This window comes from Megascapheus bottae, chromosome 26 (assembly GCF_031878675.1).
Source record: "Megascapheus bottae isolate mThoBot1 chromosome 26, mThoBot2.hap1, whole genome shotgun sequence".
NCBI classification, from domain to species: Eukaryota; Metazoa; Chordata; class Mammalia; order Rodentia; family Geomyidae; genus Megascapheus; species Megascapheus bottae.
This window is the reverse complement of record NC_143534.1, coordinates 4,195,280-4,218,781: the sequence shown is the minus strand read 5'-3', so window position 1 is coordinate 4,218,781 and position 23,502 is coordinate 4,195,280. Positions and strand designations below refer to the sequence as shown.

General features: G+C 40.4%; 1 protein-coding gene across 1 annotated transcript in view; it reads left to right on the top strand.

The window, feature by feature from the left end:
- Positions 1–766: 766 nt before the first annotated feature.
- Positions 767–23,502, top strand: part of Adarb2 (adenosine deaminase RNA specific B2 (inactive)) — a 324,779-nt gene continuing 302,043 nt past the window's right edge. Inside the window, exons 1-4 of the mRNA XM_090318701.1 lie at positions 767–796; positions 932–1,086; positions 1,279–1,465; positions 1,590–2,004. Of these exons, the coding sequence (XP_090174827.1) occupies positions 767–796; positions 932–1,086; positions 1,279–1,465; positions 1,590–2,004 (787 nt within the window). The remainder of the gene's footprint in view (positions 797–931; positions 1,087–1,278; positions 1,466–1,589; positions 2,005–23,502) is intronic.

Genomic DNA, 23,502 nt, shown 5'->3' with positions numbered 1-23,502 from the left:
AATTTGCTAACACTCACAGTGATTAATATGTTGCAATGTGTGCTGATTCAAAAGCTTGAGAGAAGCAATGAGGGGTTACTCTTGGCTAATCAAATTCTACAGATGAGGAAACTGAGATGTAATTTAATTAACACAGCAGCAGGCTTAGTATTTCAAATCAAATGACTGTGACTCTCATTGCCGAAAACTGAGTTTGGGGCTAGGGGACTCTTGGTCAGCTAGAAAACAACACATGAACCTGAACTTCCTAACTACTTTCAATGTTCCCTAAAGAAATCATTTTTTTAGCCCTACATAAAAATAATTATGGGGACATTTTCAGAATCATACACAACTTGCAAAAGATGTGTGCACAAAAACCGTGCACAATATTTTTATGTCAAGATGTTAATTTGGGCAAATGACAGAATGAATGATTTTGAAATTATGACTGTTGTGCTTGTTATTTAAGTGCAAAATGGAATGGTGATGCTGGATTATATGTTTTCTTGTATTTTATGTTAGACTTTTATGGTTCTACAAGGACAGCACTAAACTCTAGGATATCCTGGGGTGGTGTTGGGAGGGGTGGATGTTCAAAACTATTCCAATTTGCAATACCTTCTCATAATTATTACTTCCTTTCACCCCAATGTTACATTTAACATTAAAACTATCAAGTGAGAGCCCTCTCTACCTTCAAGTAATTGTCCCCTGAGCAAAAGGACATGGGAGCTCCCTCCCTAAAATTCAGGCTCAGATCTTAGCACCTCAGTCTCAATGCCATATGTTTCTTTTGAAAAAGAAGCAGCTACAGGTATGAAAGAAAAATGAAATAAAATATAAAGCCAGGAACACAAATGGACAGAATCCAGGTCTCTGAGAAATAAATACTGCTAAAGAGGTAAATAGGAAATCTTAGGCCTCATATTCTTCCTCCCCCCGCCCACAGGAGAATTATAATGAATTAACTAGTTGGGAGGGGAGGATACAATCAAAAGGGGTGGCGTTAGAGGAAACCAGTGGACAGAAGAAGAGGAGCAGAGGGGAAGAATGCAATCAAGAATCCGATGTACAGCCTACAAAATTAAGAAGAGTGGGAGAAGGGTGGGGCGGGAGTGTTGAAGGGGTGACACTGAACAAGATATATTGCATTCACAAACTGCCATTGCTACAATAGCAACTCCACAGACTTACTTACAGATATATATATATACATATTTTAAGACTTAATAGAAAAAAAATACAACTGTTGGATTTGGAGAAACACTGTCCAAGCGTCTTTCTGTCCGAGCTTAGGCAGACGCCTGTCCACCTGGCCGTCTCACAGTGGGGTCCCTCCTGTAAGGGCCCCCTGGGCTCCCCCGATACCGGCCAGCGCGTCCCCGCGCGGGGCGGGGGGGCTCCCTCGCCCCCTCCCAGCGGGTCCCAGGGCCGACTGAGTTTGCCAGCTGCCCAGGGGCGGCGGGGGCTGGCGCTTGCTGATGTCAGAGCCAGAAGACAGTCGTGATTGGATCTAATTAGACTTCGCAGCAGCAAATAGACGAGCGCGCTGCCCGATCGCCTTCCAAGTGGCTGGTGCCCCACAACTCGCAGAGGTGCAAAAGTAGCGGCGGTGCGCGGCGCCCGGAGGCGGCGGAGACGGCCGGGGCGCGCGGGCCCCGCGGGCGCCCCTCTCCCCGCGCTCCCCCAGCGCTCGCCGCCCCGGGAACCGCCGGCTCCGGGTCCCCGAGGGGCTCCCAGCCCGCCCGGAACCCAGGGACCGACAGCCTCGAGGGAGCAGACGGACAGGCTGGCGCCCCCAAAGTGAACCCGCTCCGGATTTGCCCAGCGGAAGCGAGCGCTGCCATCGACGCGCGGCGGGAGGAGAGGAAACTGTCCGAGAGGGGGGGGCTTCTCCCCGGGTCTCCGCCTGGCTTCCCACCATGGCCTCGATCCTGGGCAGCGGCAGGGGGGCCGGAGGGCTAAGTAGTCAACTCAAGTGCAAGTGCAAGCGGCGGCGGCGGCGGAGGTCCAAAAGGAAAGGTAAGCGAGCCGGGCTGCGCGCGCCCCGCGGGGCCCCGGGGCGTCGGGGCGTCGGGGCTCGGCCCTGCGGGGCGGACGCCCGCGCTTCTTCCCCCAGCCGGCCCGGGGTGCGGGGGAAGCCCAGCGAGGCCCGCTCGCTCCCGGGCCCCCCTCGCCCTGGCCCGCGCGGCTGCCCAGGTGAAGGCGCGGCGGAGCGGGCAGAGCCCGGCGCCGGATCCGTGCTTGGTTTTGACTTAGTGAGGTTTGTTCTCCCCCCGTGGCTTGGTCAACACTCGGACCTACCAGAAGAGCGCAGGGGGCTCCTGGATAAATGAGCAGAAATGAATGCGTTACAGCTGAGAGAGGGGGCTTGCACACACACATACACACACACGCACACTCACACGCGTGCACACACGCGGGGGAAGCAAGCTAACGACAGGCGGTGTCTGCCTTCTCGCCGATCTTCTTGGAGATCGTGGATGAATGAGGGCTTGGGTACCAGGACTTGGGTAACAATGAGCGATTGCTCCGTCCGCTTGGAGGACCCGAGGTCCTAAAATGCCGCTCCGCAGTGCACAGGGTGAAAAGATTCTTCCACGCAGCCCCTTCCCGGCTCAGAGGAGAACTTGCAGGGTTGTCAGCGCCTGCTGGAGGGCTCCGCAGGACAAAGTTGAGTGCAGCGTCCTTGGATATGTTTGAAGTGAGCCCAAGGGGAGGAGGAATGGCTAGGAAGACCCCCCTGACATGTGTCAGCTTTTCCAGGCTGCAAGGCTAGGTACAGCCCCGCACCAGCTTTGTCTCCTTGGGGATCTCAGACAAGTTTCCACCTGACTCTTTCCCAACAGCTTTCCAACAGTCACCTCTCCCCAGACCAGAATTAGCCAACACTCCGAAGACATACAGGTCAATAGCCAACAGTCATTGATTATGATTGCAAATCCGGCTCGCGGGGGCCTGACAAGTTCCTGAGAAACTCTCCGAACCTTCTTTTTTTTTTTTTTTTTTTTTTTTTTTTCAGAAGGAGATGGCTTCATAATTCTAGTTTCACTGGAGCAGGGCTAAAGATGTCTCCTTCATAGTCAACTGAGTTAGTTGAAAATATTTGGAGACTGATTTGTTGGTTTCCGCTAAAGTTGATTCTGACAAAAAAAAGTGACACGAATATAGGGAAAATTGCAGCCTCGAATGATCACCCAGCATAACTCTTAGAAGAAGAAAAGGAAAACTCCATCTTTCCACTTCAAACACTCATGTTTCCCACCATCTTTGGCTTCATCTGTTTCAGTATGTAAAATTAAGAGTATGGAATGATATTTTGCAATGGAAATAGAAATTATTACCTTCTTCAAATTGATTTGCCTGGCCACAAAATGGCGAGCATACTAATTTAGGAACCATTTATTTTGAAGGGAAAAGAAATGGGAAGGAATTCTTCATTTGCTATAAAGTTATGCATAACCATGCTAACTAAATGCTATAGCAAATCTTTCAAAGCTTTAGTAATTTTGACGATAGCAAACTTCTTCCTTTTCACAGCCAAATACTGAAGTGATAAAAGACAATGACGACTCATACATCAATTCCTCTTATAGACTGTATGGTGTTTGATAGTTACCATAATAGAAAAGTCAAATGAAAGAGCTAACTCTTCTCTCTCCTTGGGAAAGGAGTTAGCAACATAAATACACATGTTTAAATTCACAGATACATAGCAGGCTATGTGACACATTAAACAATTCATTTCACATTTGGGGAACTATATGTTCATTCAGAATTTCTACTTTATCCAAATGTGTGTACTTCTTCTTTGCAAAAGACAATAACAAGTTTAAATTGTATCTTCATGGTCATGTATGTTTACATTAATTGAACAGAATAGCCTCAAGTCTTACTTGACTTTAAATCTCTGTCCTCGTCACAATTTAAAATCCACATGTGCACAGACAGATAAGTGCATGGGGATTTTAGTAAGATTCCTGAGAAGTAGTGAAAGACTCTGATGGCAAGTACAAAGTAAGGAAGGACTTGTCTTCTCAGTGAATAGATACAATTCAGACAAAATGGTTACTTTTATTTATATCTATTTCTACCTGTTCTAATGAACTGTCTTTGAAAGTGTATCACAGTGTTTAGTTTGCCAGTGTTATGCAATGCTGTTTATGGCCTAAAAGTGATTTTTGGTGTGCTATGATTTTTAATAGCCAAAACAGTCCAACAGCTGGAATTACAACAGTTATCATTTACCTGTGGTATGGTAAGATACTTTCTTTGCTGTCGGGGGTGAGCTGTCATCCTGGGTTTTTAATTCCTTCCCATTTGAGATATTACACCGGAACTGATAAGTATCTTTAAAAATCTGAACAAGGAAAAGAAGGGAAAACTTAGCTGCAGAACATGTCTTGTAGAGACTAACTAACAAGAGCCTGCTTTTCTCTCTCGGATAAACTCGAAAGAAAAATCACGGAAGCAATCTCTCCATCCCAACAATCCCACTTCTATTGTTTTCTCAGAACCTTGCATTATTCTGTTTCACAATTTCTCTAAGGATAATTTTTTTAGTAGGCTTTTCACTCAAAAATTTTGCAAATATAATTTGTACTTTTTATACAACTAGGAAATAAGCAAATTTGATTTTTATGAGAAAAAAGAGGAAACAAAAACAAAAGCATTGCAAGGAAAACATGCTGGGGGAGGGCGGAAACCTCAGTTTTACATATTTGGGAAATGTTCACATCCTTTGGTAGGTGTGAGCCTTAAGGATACTCTGCTTTGACTTTATCTAGAACCTGTTAGAAAATAATAGCAGCATAGAAGTTTGTCAAGACTTACGTGCCATCACTAAATACTCATATATTTTGTTTCCCACAGAGAAGACTAAGAGATTACAGCTTATTTTATGGTTCTTAATAGGAATATGCACCGTGGTTAGAAGCAATCTCATCTCTTGTGTGGTTAAATAGGATAACATATGCTTATCCCAAGAAATAACTTAGGTTTGAATGTTATCAGAGTACATACTTTTTACCCAAACTAATGAAAGTGAAGGTTGACATCTTTTTATTAGTATTATCTTAATCAGATCTCACAGACACAGCTCACATAAAACACCAATGCATAAAAATACACTGCTTAAAAATTTATCATGTAATCTCTGAACCATAAGATAATGTCAGGATAATTTGAGAAACCTCTTAAATTTATTTGCCTTTATTAAAATGGTACATATATTCTGTTTCATGGATCTGTTTTGCTGTCTTTGGGGAGTGTGTTTTTTCCCCAAAAGAAGCTATACATTAATATGAAAAGCTTTTTTGTCAGTTAAATAAAATTTTAATATCCTACTCATTACTATATATTATGTGCAGGCAACTTCAAGGCAAATATATTGGGGTGAGGGAATGTAACACATTGAGCTACTGGCACAAGGTAAAAGGAAGGGTGCGGCTTAAAGTGAGGTGTGTTGGTCTTCCATGAATTAAGAGGGCAAAGAACTTCGAAGAACAGTTGAAATGCTGCATAAACAATCATTTGGCAAGGCCAATTAAGAAAAATTTGCGTGGTGACATATCACATGTCTTTCTTCGTGGGCACTGACAATAATGGAAATTAACTTGAAAGGTAGCGGCTGTTCCCAGTGGTTGGTTATTCTGAATATCAGAGAATGGGAAATGAATTGTTGAGAATGCCCACGGATCCAAGGTAACCCTGTAGCCCTGTAAAAGGCCCGTGATGGATCTCGGGAAAGTTGTGGAGCCTGGGGCAAGCAGCTAAATGTTGCACGATGCAAATATAAAGTTGGCAAAAGGGGAACAGAATAAGAGGAGCAGATGGATGGCAGACCCCGAGTTGCTGTGAAATGAAATTCCATGAAAAATTAATGAAATAGAAAGATTGTGCTCTGGATGCGGGCAGCGCCGCTGAGTAGCGTTCTATCCCCTGCAATGTGAGAGAGACACGCCAGGCTGTCATCAGAGCTGGTGGCTGACACAGCTCAAAGCCTGACCTCGCTTATCTCATTTCCTGAAAGCTCAAGAGGAAGGACTGAATTTAGTGATAAAATCAAATTGATTAAACTCTTTGCTAGCATCTGATTGTGTGAGGGTATTTTTTTCACCCTCTCCTTTTAGAATTTATATTAGATCCTTTGGTTTTTAGGGACCCGTGTAATAACAGCAATTTGAGATTGCTTCAAGCACATTAGATAGGATGAGTGAACTTGAATTTGAAATATAAAAATATATAAGATTCATGCATCCATGCCTAAATGGGTGACTGCTGAAAAAATCCGTCTCAAAAGAATGTTCGTTTCCTAACTGAACAAGAGGTAGGATTTTGTACTTTGGGTTGTTTTTTTTTTTTTGTTTTTTTGTTTTTTTGTTTTTTGAGGTGTAGAAAGGTAGCTTAGGCTCTGAAAATATTCGGAGATCAATTGAAAATGAAAGTGTGTGTCATTGTTACATATGCATGCATATCCAGCCACATAAGTACATGTGTGTACAGATGTAAACACAACTGAAACATTTTCTCCAAGGGGCCAGAAAATGAGCGGCCCCTGTCTTCACAGCACAAGGAGTTTTGAGCAACTCTTCAAGGCAAAAATAATTAGCTGACTCTCTTCTGTATCGCTTTAAAATACTGCCATATTCACTGTGAATAGACGGTTGGCTCCTAACATTTTCTGTGTGCCAGATTTATTGGACAAATTTTCATATCCTAAGAATTGTTCAAAGCCTTTAGCCATTTTGAATCCTAAAAAGGGGAGGGGGAGAATGCCAAGAGAACTATGAAATCACTGAGTGTCTTCTACATCACAGTCGAACTACTATTGACGCTGCCCAGGTGACTGTGTCAAAAGCAGCCAATACTGAAACTGGATGTGGTGAAACCAAGAACCCTAATTTAATCTGTAAAATATTTATAAAAAGAATAAACTTTCATTAGCCACCAACGTAACAATGAAATGATTTTTCTTCAGGCCAGAAAAAAAATGCATGCTGAAAATACTTGATTAGGTTAAAAAACATTTATTCCTAGCTATTATATGCTAAGACTCACAAGTGAGGTGATATGAAATAAAGGAATATTGTTTTCGGAAAGAGAATAAAAATGTTCTCTTTAAAATATGAATCCACATGTAAATTTCCTATGTTCTTATGGGATCTTAGAAAGAAGACATTGAAAGGAACCTTTAGCAATTTATAAACTTACAAGAACTGTGTTTACATGTCCATGAATTATTACCCTGATATCAAGATATCCTTGTTTAGCAATTAATGTCAATCTTTATTTAAGTCTTTTTTATATTTACTTGTTATTTTATTTAGAAGAAGGAAGATTGGGGCTTTTGCATGTGATTTCTCAGAGACAAGATTTTTGGTAAACAGGACTTTTATTTAGCTCAGAATCTCTACTCACAAATACATGAGTGAAGCCAGCTTTCCAGGAACAATAACCAACTTAGCACTTAATTTCTTTGGTCTTTGAGAGAGCTGTAATCTTATAATAAATGTGGCTGCTTACAGAGATAGATCACATTTTTGGAAGGGCAATATTTATTTGAAAATGAAGAGTTAATCTGAGTCTCCTAAGGTCCTTTATATATACTGTAGATAATTCAATCAATTTTTATTCTAGTTATAGGTACTGAGTATGAGGGTCAGTATAATAATTACATTTTATTATTTTATTGATGGGAAACGAATACAATTAGTATCTGGTTTCTGGTAATAAAATGCATAGTAAATGTCCCCTTTGTGTTAGAAAAGACAAATACATTGATATTCATTATCATATATCTAATTTTTTAATTACCAGTAGTTAAAGTAGCAAGTAGGTTACATAAATGTTAGATTTAACTGAAGAAGAAGATTCTATACCTAGTTAAAATCTGACAAATGAGGTATTCTTATAGACAAAGAAAAGTGACATTTATATTTCAAATTGAAGAGGAATAACAATACAAATGTCCAGGTGTCTTTCAGATTTTGTAATCATTTCTTTTAGATTCTTATGAGATGAAAATTGAAAGCTTTTGTGACCTGTGCATATAAAAAGTCATGGGTAAGACTAGAGGTAGCTTCGCTGAGATGCTTCTGGTCTAGAGATAGCAATTAGAACGTTCATGTTTGTGTACCTGCTAATTCAGTTCTAACAGGAGCCAGAGCTGAAGACTTCCCACTCTTTAGATCAAAACTTTTACAGATTAGAAAGAGACAAAAAGAAAGCAAAGGTGCCAGGAGGCAGGTGTTATTTTAGTGTTCAGTGCTTGCTCACTACATGGATTCTGTAACTCCAATTTGGTTATATTCTTTCCACAAAAGCATTTCTATTTCTACTCAACAAATAACACATTCACAGCACAGACCAAGGTTTCCTTCTGTGGGTGTTGTTTTTCCATTCAGAAAATAAAGAAAACGAATGCTGCTAGAAATACATTTTTGTTGAACTATGTTTCACAAACACTCTTTCCTGTTATCTTTAACAGATGTGATCATTGTCATTGCTTTCCCTAAATGGTAAACACATTACACTCTGATGATTTGCATATAATGGAAAGCATTTCTTTAAATACCTTCCCTGGGCTGTGCTTTAGAGAACTTTATAGATTTAATTAATCTTTGCTGCTCCATTTCTTTGAGATGAAATCTCTGGGTCTTGTTTCCTACTGCCTCATCATTTTATAATGTCTTACATGATTTCCCAAATATGTCTACTCAAATGCAGTATTAAAACAGGACCTTGGGGACACAATTCTCCCACATCCTATAGATGTGGGAGATATCTCTAGGATCACCATTAATTGTTTAAAAAAAAGAAACAGATTGTACTCATCAAACTCTACCACAAGCACACAGTGTTCCTCTCTTGGAAACAAATGCATTATTTCCTCAACATTTAATTGCATTTGGAAAAGTGCAATTTAGTAAATATGACAGAAATGTCAGCAAAATAGATTGTGACCTCCACTAAACCCCAGGTCTGGCTGAGATCACTCATCCCTGTCCACTCCAGATGCTGAGCGCACATTGGTTTGTGGCTGTGGAAAGAGCAGCCGCCTTCAAGGGACGGCCCACACTGCCCTGTGCTCACACCTACTGCTGACACAGAGCCGCAGATAAATGTCCACAGGCTCAGGCACGGTCTGCATACACCAGGCTTTCTTGTATAAGTCATTTTTCTACATTCAGAGACAAGCAAAAAGGATTGAAAAATAGGACCATCTGTAAGGCATTAGGTGAATATACACATACACATACGTGTGCATATATGTATCTCTCTGTGTGTATGCGTGTGATTCAATTTAGTCACAGGCATAAATGCATTTTCTTCATAAGTCACCTCTACATTTTACTAACCTAGTTCAAACTTCTTTTCAAAAGGACCTGCCTAGAATTTTAGCTCAAAGGCAACATCTTTTAAAATTCAAAACCTTTTGTGCTTACAATATTATCCCTCAAGAAGGTATTGTGTTTTTAATGGTGAAATGAAAATTGGTTGTTGGATCCCTAGGTGGAATACTAAGACAAGACAAACACTGGGGAGGAAAAAAAAAGACATGAGTATAGCAAATGCTCTAACTTTGACAGCCTTTGAAAGATAGTAACTGAGCAAAGGATGTTGCTTCTAAAGATGGCTTTGATATGTGATAACATTCTACTCCAATATTCCCACACCCCTCTACTCTGGGGAACTGCAAACAGGATGGTGTTCAAGCCCTGATGCAGGTTGGAGAAGATGTTTATTAAGCATTTAGGTAAATAATCTAGTTATACTTTTTAACAAACTGGAGAGTTCTAATTCATTTCTTTTAGTGACAGTCAAATCGTAACATGGGCTTTATTTTAATGGATGGCATTCAAGTCATTAAAGTATGCACTGCATGTTTTTCTGTAGATTCCTAATACATACATGTAATATAAAAAGAAGATAGGCTCGAGACTTAAAATGCATAAGCATTTATTGAACTATTAAAGGTTGAAATGTTAAAAAAATCCTCACATGATTAGTTTAACATGACATTTTTGAAACTCTTGCCAAAAAAAGCACACATTCTCATGGTGATAATGAGAAAGGATGGCTAAGTGGTGACCATTCTTTATAATATCAAAGAATATGTGAATTACTTAGCTGCAAAAATTCTGAAAAATCTTTCTGTGGATATTTCACACAAAGTATGAATTCAAATAATTTGGATAACTGGCTTTAGTGGAGGTCTCACTTTTATTTTGTTGACATTCTGAAATATTTACTAAATTGCATTTTCCAAATGCAATTACTTGAATTATCTGAATTGTTTTATTTTGAGGAACGTTGCCATCAATAGAAAATAATCCATCCTCTTGCATCATAAAACAAGACACAGCAATAAGAGTTCCACAAAGGGCTTTTGATAGAAAAGGAGAGATGGAGAGAATGGTGGAAAGGTCTCCTCCTTCCTGGGCCTGATAAGAGTTCATATACCCTGAACCTTATTTTTTAAGTAGTTTTCAGCACAGAAAGGACACAATTTAAAAAGATGAGCCATCCTATTCAAATCTTCCCTGTTTGCCAATTTTCTTTGAACTTGCATATGTATTCATACAAGAATCATATATGGTGTGTGTGTTTCTTTTCATCTGCTCTTGTGAAAATATGTCTCTGAGTTAGATACAGCAGAAGCATGATGAGAATGAGTTGATGCAGCTCAGAGAAAAGGCTCTGAGCTTCTGTGATATATGGAAATATAGACCCACAATGTGAAATACAACAGACATGGAAAATATTTGGGTCACCACCACAATATGAAGTTCTATGCTAAATCCTAAAATCATAAAGGAGAGGTAGTTTTATTTTTTATTTTTACTGAATGGATGGCCTCTTGTAGGTCCTTTATTATTTTGAGTGCAATTTCCAAACAGAACAATGTCATCCAAAAATAAACTATCTTAAGTCTGAACTTTTTTACTTTCTTACACATTATCAAAACATAATAGATACTTGATTACAATTCACTGAGAAAAATAATTTCAGGTTTGAAAGGACAGTTTCTTACAGAAATAATCAGAACACTATGAAAAGAGACCATTTTTCCACCACGATTGGGTATGAATCCTGTGAGCCACACCCATTTATGGAAAATAACAGTCAATGTGGCATCCGTAAGCCATCCATTCTTGGGGTAATGCTATCTAGGGACAGATCTTCTCATCTTCTTCAATGGCGGGTTCTGTACCTACCTTGCACTTAGTCTCTCACGAGTCAATGTCATGGTGTGTATCTTTATGTTCCCCCCAAGGGACATGGTGACCCATCCTTTGTGCATCATCAAGAAATGTGTGTCAAGAGAATTAATGATCAGATTTAGGATTGCACCATCTGTTTTACTTTCAAATCGGTTCTATAAATTGACACTTATCCATTCAGCCAACATTGATCGAATACCTTTGCCTGTCACGTGCTAAATGTTTGTGATGGAGAAATATTACTGAATCCCGAAAAATGTTCTCGGATAAACAGGAAATTCAGTGGCAGTATGGGGATGCTTCCGCTGTCCTCTGCATTGAGAAGATGGTTGACAACTCTCCTCGTAGAAGGTGTGAGAGCCACACTTCCATTGTTTCCCAAGCCAGTGCCCCAATGGCTGGCAAGCCCTTCTTTACCCATCAGGGTTTGGCAGCTAAGCAATCAGCTAAAACCCCACAGAATCTAACAAGTCTAGAAGGGGCCAAGAGCCTTGTCTGGTGGCAGACCTTCTGAGACCGCTGCTGTCAAGCCATCCCTCAGGCTTGATCTTCAGCCTCTCTTGTCCCCGATGGGTCCAGCTTGGGCACTAAATGAGACACTCCTCTCACAGTTGTACACCTGCCTTTAATCCCTCACACCTGGAACTGGGCCCAGCTTCTTCCTCCAGGGAGGCCCCGGCACTGCCCACAGGCTCAGCCACCACTACTTTTTCTTTTTTTGTCAGTCATGGGCTTGAACTTTGGGCCTGGGTGCTGTTCTTGAGTGCTTCAGCTCAAGGCCACGGTTTGCTCCACCACCTCGAGCCAGAGCACCATTTATGGTTTTCTAGTGGTCAGTGACAGAGTCTCACGGACTCTCATGCCTAGGCTGGTTTTGAACTGTGACCCTCAAATCACAGGAGGGAGCGCAGTGCGTGGCATTCAGCCCCCATGAAGACGCTCCATGGAAGGATCTGACCCACCTGTCGCTTGGGAGTGATGACTGACAAGCCTGGCAGAGGACATGCCCTGATGTCCTAAAGGGAAAGAGGATTTCACCTGTCAGTGAGTTACCATCCTTCAACTGGGCAGGGCCCCTGATAATAAGCTTTCCTAAGAAGAATGCACCACTCAGCGAATTTGACCTTGTGGTTTCCCCAGGGGCTAATCATGGAGGTGGGTGTCATTAGAGGGCTTGAATTCAGGGGATGAATACAAGGGCATCTATGCTTTTCATACTGGCTACGTATTTAACAACTGTACATTCCAGAAATTCCCTGTCAAACCTTCTCCTTGCCTATAACAAATAGCAGATCTTTAACCCCAAAACTGTCCTACATCTATGCAACTCTCAATTATGACCAGAAAGTTCCCAAATTCCATTTTTCCATTGTAAAAACTCTCATGAATAAACCCTAATCTCTACAGAATACCAAAAAAATGTAGAATTAAACTAACATTGGATTTGATTACATATTGTGCAGGGATTATTTTGTGACTCTCCAGAGTGGGGTAGTACACTCTGTGTGAAATTTGTTGTATCTCTTGTATCTTTCTTTTCTGGGTTTGTTTTTTTGTCGTTGCTCGGTTTTGTGGGGTTTTTTTTTTGGGGGGGGAGATCAAGATTCTAAGAATTGGTTGAACTTACAAAGGATCTGTCATGTATTTCTTACTGGAAACTAAGAGATGATTACCTTCACAAGAGCTTGCTTTGAGGAGGTAGGATGTAGACCAAGAGAATTTAAGGACCTTTGTCCCCAGAGCTGGCTAGTAAAGGGATAGAATTAGATCTAGATCCTTTGAGCTTCAATCAGATACTTTTGTCTTAGGAAGGGATTGTGACCCTGGTGTGAGGCTGAACATTCAGAACAAAATGGCCAAGGGGGTGATACAGGTCCCTAGAAGGGATTAAACTTACTTGGTCAGAATACATAAAATGCAAGAACAGGGTATCACTGGGTAACATACAGTTGATTGCCACTTAGGAAACTCTGGAAGCTTTTCTACATTGGTTTTCAAACCACTGTCTCAGAGAAATATGTTTCCTGTGGCTTTAAAATCTGTGATACAGACACATAATACACAGGGCCTTAAAAGGAGAGAGCCATTTCTTCCACTTGCAGGAGAAGATTAAGAGCACACAACCAAATTTACACACTTGCATGTGTAGGTATGTGCTTTGTGTGTGTGTGTGTGTGTGTGTGTGTGTGTGTGTGTGTGTGTGTATGTGTGTGTATACATAAGTAAATATGGACATATTTCTGTACACTCTCCACTGTCTGGGGTTGCTCAGGTCCCATCTGTAACACAATTTCTGATTTGGAAAATAAAAGGAATCTGAGAGATTGTTCAGCTAAATTCATAACACACCAAGTCCTAATTTTCAGGTGTCTGTGCAATAAGGATATTGAATTTCAAAATAATCATTAATTACAGTTCATTTGACATGTTCAATGCAAATTGTGTATCTCATAAGAAACAAATAGGGAGTAAAAGGGAATTCAAGATACTTAAACTTATGTATGCAATGTGCATATACAAGACACCTTTTGCAACAAAATAAGTCTAGATGCACACATTGTAATATTTCAGTTGATTAACAGTTTCTAAGGGGAAAAAAGCACATCATTTATTGAACAAAACACTGGAACTGAATTCAAATACAACAAAGTGTATTCATTGGATTTAAATATACCTTGTGTTTACCATGCACACAGATTCATAGTGAAATCCCTACCTTGCTCTTTGTGTGTCTCTGTATGCTTGCATGCTGAATATTCTCTATCTTACTCTCATGAATAAACAGCAAGTTTAATGGTCCAATTTTCTAGATTAAGTTCATTCCAATTCCCTGCTAAGAATACAAAGTCAAAATCAGATTTAATCCCCTAGTAAACATATGCAGGTAAATATAGATGCCTTGTCTCAAATTTAGTAAGCAAATATGAAAATTAAATTACAGAAATAAATTCAGATGTAGATTTATCCTCAAAAATCTCCACTTAAAGGAATAGTTAAATAATTAAGGCCCACCTAAGGAAACACTGTGTACCAACCAGACAGCAAAGGAATAGTCATCAATAAGTAGGATAGCTCATTGATCGATAAATAAATTGATTGATTGAAAGAGATAGATGATAGATGGTAGCTAGGTAGGTAGGTAGACAGACAGATAGATGGATGATAGATGGTAGACAGCAGACAGACAGACACATGGCTATTCTAATTGAAGGTCTTTCCAAAGTTCCTTTTAGAAATTGTTCTTCAGTGGCTATCGTGTGTAGTCTATAGAACTGAAGGAGAAAACTCATTCCCCCCTCAGGATTTTATATTTCCAATTTATGAAATTTTTCTGAGAATAAATTGTTTAAAGTTCTAATGTTTTCTTATTATGAGGTAAGAGTCAGGTGTGAGTGTCTTGGACTATGATACACTGAATATTCTGGAGTGTGTGTATAAACACACCAATGAAGTGATAAATTCAAACTCATACCGTATAGGGAGGGAAAAAGAAGATGTGATTAATAACATTGAAATGAACTTCCCTATTTCCATTAATATGAACCCAGGGAGATCCAAGGGAAGCATTTCTCTTCTCCACAAAATGCACACGGCTGCATAAACCCTGTATTCTGCCTTGATTGCACTTGTATACTGCGAAGGTGGAGTGTGAACTGATGTTGATCTCCCTACACTGCCGGAGGAACGCCACAGTGAGCTCACACATGTGAGCATGCGTGTGTGTACACACACATGCACACACACGTGTGCATACACACATTGAGAATGGGCACTCGGGCTTTCACTGGGTCTCAGACGCATTTCTCAAGCTTTATTCCCAGGTCTCCGTGACAGCAGCGCTCTGAGCACCCTAGCATGAAGTAGCAAGTCTTCCATGGCTCTGAAAAAACAAACGATCAAGGTTCTAGGTGATTCTTCTTGTGCACAAACCAGAAACAATTCCACATGAAAACCAGGCCTAGCGTGAGGCAAGTGAGACAGAACAGAATTTCCCCAGATGGTAGCTACTGGTATATTCCAACTCTTTGTACTTCTCACATGTGTGGAATGCTGGGATTTCTGACCCCAAATTGCTCTTAAAGGAAAACGTTGGTTGGTGTCAGCAAGTTGTAAAAGCTCCAAGATCTTTTTTTTTCCAACAAAACATAAGAATTAAAATGAATATAAGATACAACCAAAGCTCAAAGAGAAGCAAATTCATGTTTTTGTGACACAAACTGATGTGATAGGATTCCATTTCCAATCATGTCAGAAGAGCGAGCGGTGTTGCTCAGAGAGACTGAGTGAGTTTGACAAAATACAGTCTCTGGGGAATTTTAGACATGCTTTAGGTCTTCTATATCCCAGTAAATTAAAGGGCTTTCCGTATATTTGATTGTCATCTAAGGTATATGTGAACTTTAGAGTTATTTCTTGGAGATATTTTCTACAGAAGGTCTTTGATATTCCTAAGAGATACCTCCTCAGGGATTTCAGAATGTTAAATCTGCCGAATTTTTATGGCATATCATTTTCCCCAACCAATAGAATAAAGCAAAATTTCCAAATGGACTTCTATGCAAGGTGTACTTGTTTCAGAAGAGTTTGAAATATTTTGATTTATGTAAACAAAGCATGTCTCTTCATTAAGACTTTTTCCAAGTTACTGCAACTGAGAATCTCCAAGGAAAGCAGCCTGCCGGGGTTTCTACAGCTAGTTCAACATTAAACCACATTGGGAGAACAAGGTGATATATTTACGTTTCAACAACTATCTACACTTAATGGAATGGCATTTAGGAAATGCTCAAATCATTCATCAATAATACTAAAATGTTTCACTAGCTACTTTGTAATGGGATTTGCTCCTCAGTAGCTGATATTACAATTTTCAATTTCATTTTATTCTGAAGTATTTTTCTTGGTAAGAATCATAATCTTTTTAGAGTCATTAACACCTTGTTCATTACTGTCACCACAAGGTAGACTGGACAAATGTTTATCAAACCCAGAGTTATTTTCTGGCTCTGTGGAATCTAAATGGAAAGTCAATAAGGCAGAGCATGCTGTGAGAAATTCTGGTGACATGTGGCTGTTGAGCCACTGGCTTGTCCAAGCCATTAATTTCCCTATATCACACATCATTCAGAATATTACCAATCAATGCTTTCCAAGATCCTTAGGGTTAATTTTTACCTTTAATTTTTTTACCCCAAAAGTCATGTTAATATGAAAAAAAAAATCTGGGCAGGTTTCTCAGTTAGCTGAATCAATCATTCAGATAGTATGAAAGAAGCCATTAAAAAACAGTGACTTTCATGACTTATTTTACTTTTAACCACTACTCACATTCAAGAGGCATTTTACATAACTACCATAACATGTAGCTAGACTAAAGCCTTCAGGCAAACAGAAATATACTTCCAGACTGAGTGAAAACCAAAGAAGTAACTGGAATGAAATGTAGCTATAGCAATGGAATAAAATATTGAGCTTCCTGGCACCCAAGGCAAAAGGACAAACATAATGAGTTGGAGATTTGTTGCTTTGTAGCACAAGCAAGCAAAGCAGGATACCAAAGACAAAGGAGGGAATAAGTTGTGTGACTGAAATGAGACTGGTAGGAGATGTCATTAAGTGGATATTTGTAAACTGAATGGATGTCCAGAAAGGATCTTTTTAAGGTATCAATGAGGTGTCTTAGTTTTTAAGTAAGTAGTTCCCATGACCCCTACAAGGAGAGGCAGCCATAAGATGAGAAATGGCAGGAGCTAGGATTCCTGGAGTCATAAGGTTCAAGCTGGCAGGCCTGTGTCAAGACTGCAAAGACAGATATTAGTCATCCCATTTCCTATGACAGCAGGACATCTATCTAAAAGAATAAAAGACAAAGAAGGCTAAATATGAAGCGTAAGAAGAGGGCCAGAATACAGAACTGGATCTGACCACTTCCAGCAGAATTTTGAGGAAAACAAATTTACGTTCTGGATGTGTGAACCGATTCTGACAGGCATTCAATAGGGGCGGAGGAAGTGGAGATGCTGGCCCGGAAGCCAGCTTTGGGCAATGAATTAAAGACTCCCTACACATCCTAGATGTTCTTGTAGTGAATTATTTTCGAGTTCATTTTAATAAGTAAACCAAAACTTAATAGTCTTATCAATTTTGTGCCTAAATTCTGTTTACTTTGGTGTGTTTGAGATACCCACATAGCAGGGGACTGACAGCTTCTTAAACAGTGAATCGTGAACAAAGCCTAGGCCATGTCACCTCCCCTCATCCCAGCACAAAACTGACCCGCGCTGAACACTAGCTTCCACTCCTTACAAAGAAACTGTCAGAATGTCCATTGTTTGTTGGCTCTTTGATATTTTTACTCCAATTCTAGTCAGAAAAGTTCCTTCCTTCCATTTGGTGTGACAGATGTACATCAATTGACCCATCCCTCATGAAAAAGAGGTTTTGAAAAGCATTGGAATCATGTGGTTGAAATTACACATAGAGTGCCCTTCCACAAAACAAGAGCCAAGACAGGAAATCCTAGGGAAATGCTCAGTAAACTTTCCTTCATCAAGTATTTCACCCTGATGTGAAGTTGTGTTATTAGTATCTTCCTATAGCCTATTGGTTTCTGGAGCCATTCAATGTACTACTCTCTAATTCTTCAAGGAACCAAGTAAATGTCATACATTAATGGTTAGTTTACAATTGACAAAAAGTAGAATTGTGACCTCTTTGTGTCCTGGCCTAAGGTCTCGATCTTGGGGCTTCACCTGTCGTAGGAATTCAGTAAACAAATATGGCTTGAATCCTGATCAGTACATTGGTTTACCGGGCTTTTGTTCTGACACTCACATTTACCTACAACCTCATCCCATTTCTTTTGTCCAGTCCTGAGTAAGGTGGGCTGTGAATATTTATGTATATGCAGTTCTGACCGTTCTGTGCTTGGGTTTTTTGTCTTCTCTCCTCCGCCAGCCTCATCCACTATGACCCACTCATCTAATTTATCCTGAGAGCAGCATGACCTAGCTTCTACCATGTTCTTAGTTCTGTATGTCTCCAGGCGGGTTCTGTTAGGTGAGTGGTTGTAGACAGCAGCATTGACATCACATTGGGAGTTTATTCTAGTCGACTCTAGTCAGCGACTCTGGGATGGATTAGCCCACTGTGGCTGTGTTTGTTCCATCTCCTGCATCACCTGCTGGTCCAGGTGTGTGGCGCATCCTCATCAGTGCTCAGGTCTTCAGTGAGTTCTCTTGGCCTATGTCCCAAGCCTCACCTGCTCCCTAACAGCTGGGCATTTTCCTCTGACTGATTTATTAAAATGTGATGTCAGCTGGTTGGCAACTGGAAAAGATCGGATAGATTATTTCACAGAGAAGTGCACAGGGCTGATAAAAAAAAAAGTGTTATTATCACTAAGGAGCTTCCTGCCAATATGAAAAGTCATTTTTTCCTAACGTCTATGGCCCAGCATGTTTATACCAGGACTGGTTTTTTGGGGCAGAGAAGTGTGCAAAGAAACGAACAAAGATGAAAATCCCAACATTTACCTAATACACATTTCTTACCTTTGTATGAAAGAGTGCATCAGATCATGTGCCATTGCCTCTGTAGAAGTTCTATGAATTTGTTCCCAAACTATTAAATTCTTCAAATAAAAGACTCTTTCATTTCTGTTTGGCAAGATATATGTGGTATAAAGCAAGATTTGAGCATCCGTCATGTGTCAGGAGATGTAAGAAGAGTCGTTCATAAACAAGAACTAGAAAATTGCAGCTTAGGTCTTTGTCCTAAAGGAACCCAGGACATAATTTCAAGAATATTGTTTCAGAATTAACTTCTACAATTGTTGTCTCCTCTATTTTTTTCATGCATGTCAGACATATATCATGTATAAATTTACTTTTAACTAGTAATGTTTTGAGAATCCTAAAGAATTCGGAGTCAACTTCATGCTGAGCATACCTACCGGAACACCCAGAGAAAATGTCAAATTACAATTTCTCATCAGAATGCTTGGTGCCATGAGAACAGAGTTCAAAGTTGTGTTAAACTGTAAGAAGCTATGAGGATTCTTCTACAACCTGGAATAAGGTGGCAGTATCCGAGCCCAAATCTTATTTCTCAAACAAGAAGCCATGTTTACGTGCCTACCTTGATAAGGACAGAAGTGAAACGTTTTCTCCACTTCTTTTCTTAAGAAAGATAAATACATTATTACCCTTCTAGAGAGTTAATAGTGCTTCTGGTTTCCAGTTTGGGGAAGCTACGGTACAAGAGAGAACCGAGGTACTGAGACAGTAAGTGACTTGCCTCAGATCAGCTGATAAATTAGCTCTAAGTGTCTCTAATTTGTGTGTGTGTGCGTGTGTGTGTGTGTGTGTGTGTGTGTGTGCATTGGTCCTGGGGCTTGAATTCAGGGATTGGGCACTGACTCTTTTGCTTAAGGATAAAGCTCTACCACTTGAGCCCCAGTTCTACTCCTGGCTTATAGAAGGTTAGTTGGGGCAGGGTGTGGGGGGGAATGTCTCACTGAGTTTCCTGCCGGGGCTGGCTTCAAACCATGATCCTCAGATTCCAGCCTCCAGAATGGCTAGGATGACAGTATGAGCAGCCAGTGGCAGGTGGTCTCTAAATGTCTTTGTTACAACTGCTCCTGGTTGTGAAAGAGTCACAAAACACCATTGGGAGAAACTCACTCTATATTGACGAGAAAATGAATGAAATACATGCAGATTATCAATAATCACAATGCCAATCCTAACCAGAAATAGAAGCACCCCTCAGGTGCTGCCTGCAGAGTTGGAAGCTCATAACCCACTCCTGACCATTGCACACAGACCATTGCACACCCGGCTTTCCCCTTTCCTGACAAGAGACATCAGAAACTATGAGAGAAATATGTAGATGTATGAGAAATTAATAAACTCATTTGGTCTATAATAAAAAAATATTGACTTCTGTTGGCACGTGACCAAATAAGCAGCCTGTATCACTCCCGATGAGAACGTAAAGGCCCCTGAAACATCTCCTGAGTCTTGCCACACTTTCTGATGGCCTGTAAACCTTGAGCTGGAGCTCTGCAGTTAGGACACGCTGTCCTCTGCTGCACATTTGGAGGGAAGGTCACTGGCAATACAAGGGGACCGCTCTCTCAGGAGAGCCCCACGTAAAATGACCAGGGAAGAAAATAGCAGCAACTTCTCAAATTAGCATAATTACTAATTATCTCTTAATGGCCCCACTTGGCTTTGGAGACTTGGCACTTGAAATTCTGCTTAAAGTTCAGTGAGGGAAAAACAAATTTCACACTAAAACATCTCACTAACACAGCTGAGCGGCAGAGGTAGTTGTTTGGTTGAGGTAAGAAGAGGAACATATGGACATTTAAAGTTTTCCCAGGCAGGTGACAGTCTGTGTTTTGCCAGAAGACACCAAAGGGTATCTAACATTCTCTGTGTACCAGGGAAGAATAAGTTCAAATTGTTTTTTTCCCTTGAAACTACACTTACATGGAGTATCAGTCTATCTAATGAAATATAGACTGGCTTCCCTTAGATCAAAAGTGAGTCCCAAACAAAAAGAAAATCGTAAGGCAATAAACTGATGGGACAGGGACAGTTATCAGCTAACAAAGCTCACTACTTGCTTATTAATATTCAGATCCAAATATGATTCACAAAGAGACTCATCTAAGGCAAGAGGGCAGATAGATCCTTTCTCCTGGTGATAAAGCTATGGGACTTGTCACAGAGAAAGAGCTAGCACAACTGGGTAAGACTAAACAATGTCTCTCTGCCCTCTAGCCAGCAAGGAATACTTCACACCTCCCCTCAAGGTAATCCTCGGGTAGTCACTCATTGCATTTGAGGTGAACCCTGAAGCTATTTGTAGGAAGTCTAAACCATCACCCTATGATGTGTCGATAAACCATTCGACAGTGGCTTGTAGTAGGAATGAAAGTTTCCAGAGCGAATCTGGCAGACATTACTGAAATACGAACACCTTAGGACTCTTCAGTTGACTCCGTGATCGATCATGGCATGGTAGAAGATGAAGACAGCCATCGGAGCCCGAGGTCATCTTCCCTCCTCACTTCAGGTTAAAATGTTCCTCTGACACCCTCTCCCCAAACTCTAACTTCGTATATTCTCCCTGCCCACCATCACAGCCCCTCTGTGTATATTTCCACTCCCTCTTCATGCTTCTCTAGAAACAGTCCACAGGTATTGGATGCTCACCGATGCGGCTTGAAGGCTGTGATGGGTTGGTGTGCAGGGACTCTAGAAAGAAGAAGAAATGATATGATATTGGATCATCACTTCATGTGTACCTAGGGCTTCAAGGCCTACAACTCTATGGAAGCTCCATAATTACCCAGAGAGCTAGACATGTTTTAATGCATTTTATTGTTCTTGTAAGGTGATGCACAGAGTCTGCAGTTCCCTAAGTCAGTCAGAGGACATTTCTTTTTGGAGAGCATTGCCCCTTCCCTCTCTCTTTCCTAACTCTTCCCGTCCATCTCCACCCATAGTCTGTATAGTTCATTTTCAACATAGTGTTTAGTGAGTACCACTGATGTTTACTCTTTCACCCTCCATCTCTGTGCCCCCATTACCCTCCCAAAGTCAGATAAACAAACAAGACCAAAGGAAAAGAAAACAAAAACAACAACAAAGAAAAAAATCCTCATTTCCATTTCCTGGAGTTGATTTCAATAAACATTATTTTATATAATCAGATGCACACAGGTATTGTGCCTTTGTGTTCCTCTCCTAAGAATATCCTCCCTTAATGCAGGTTTAATAATGGCTGAGCGTTAAGTTAAATACAAATGAGTACATTATACATATCTATTGTATCACTTTTGAAAGAACAATGGTGATTTTTCTGACCAAAGCTTTCCCCCCATCCCCCTGCCCCTCATGTCTGCCTTAGTTATGCTGTAAATAAGTGTTCCATAAGTGAAAGTCTCAAATCCTTTCCTTTAATTTTCTTACCTAACCCAAAGAATGTTTCCTCAGCTCTTATTGACTACCACTCACTATAAGACATTGGATTTCAACTTAAATTCAAACCTTTGCCATCTAGAAACTGAAACCCAAGGGACCAGGTCAGCCCACACTGTTCAAATCCCCCAGCATGCGGGGAGGGGAGGGGTTCATCACTGACTGTTGGTCACATCTCCCGATTCAGACATGAGTCACTGTGCCCTCTTTCCTCCTGACATCTAGATCCTTATGTAGTAGAAATGTCAAATACTTTTACTACTGTGCTTTTCGTGACGAGAAATAATTGTAGTCAGTAACTCTTCTGAGAGCTAAGGAGGGAGCCCTCTTCTGTGAGCATAGATGGCTCTGATTTCCAAGCAAGCTGATAAGAAAACAGGAAAATCTAGATTGCATGCCTCATAGAAAACAGAGGTTTAATCCTAAGCAATCTTCTAAATTAAATGTCCAGTTGAATGTCTATAAAGAAGTTGAACTATCTCTCAGAAAATTCTGAGTGAGCCAAACCAAGACCATTACTACTTCTTGGTTTACTTACTGATTCGCATACTGTACATAACCTGTGCACAGCATATAGTCAGATCTGGAACCAAGGATTGGCTATTCTTTATTATATAGGTCAGGCCACTAGAGCCATTTTCAAATACTATTCTAAAAGATATTTACCTTCTAAATCATGGTGTGAAGGCTAAAGGGAAAAAAAACAGTTTTATGAATCCAAATGATTATATTACAAAATAGGGTTATGAGGCTAAGGCTACACTGTTTAACAAACTATAAATCAGAGATTAAACCTGAAGCATCACCGGGTAAATGCAAATGTTTGCAGAGCAAATGAAATTCTAGTTTCGGTTTCTTACTCATCAGAGGCTCCCCAGATACTCCAGGTAAAGGGAATATGAGAGGTAAAGCAATGTGGCACAGGATCCAAGAGCAGATTTGGGTCACAAGTGTTGAACTGTGAAATCATGCAGAATCTTGAACACCTTGCAAGGTGATCCTATGAAGGAGAGTCATATATTTGGAAATATTTTTATTATATGATAGAGATAATTTTGATGTCAAAATAATTTTAAATGCCAAACCCTTTTCCTATTGAGTGTGGTTTATTAGTCTTCATTCTAGGCTGCTTGGTTAGAAAGACAAGCATGAACATACTTGCAGAAAGCTAAGGAAAAGCCTTCGATTCCCATTGTACTCTTTTCCCCCTGGAAGTACCAGTAGTAAGAAAAATTGATTGGGGATTCTATAATATTTTATTGTAGAAATGGGAGTATGTTGGCAGGTTTCTGCTTTGAATC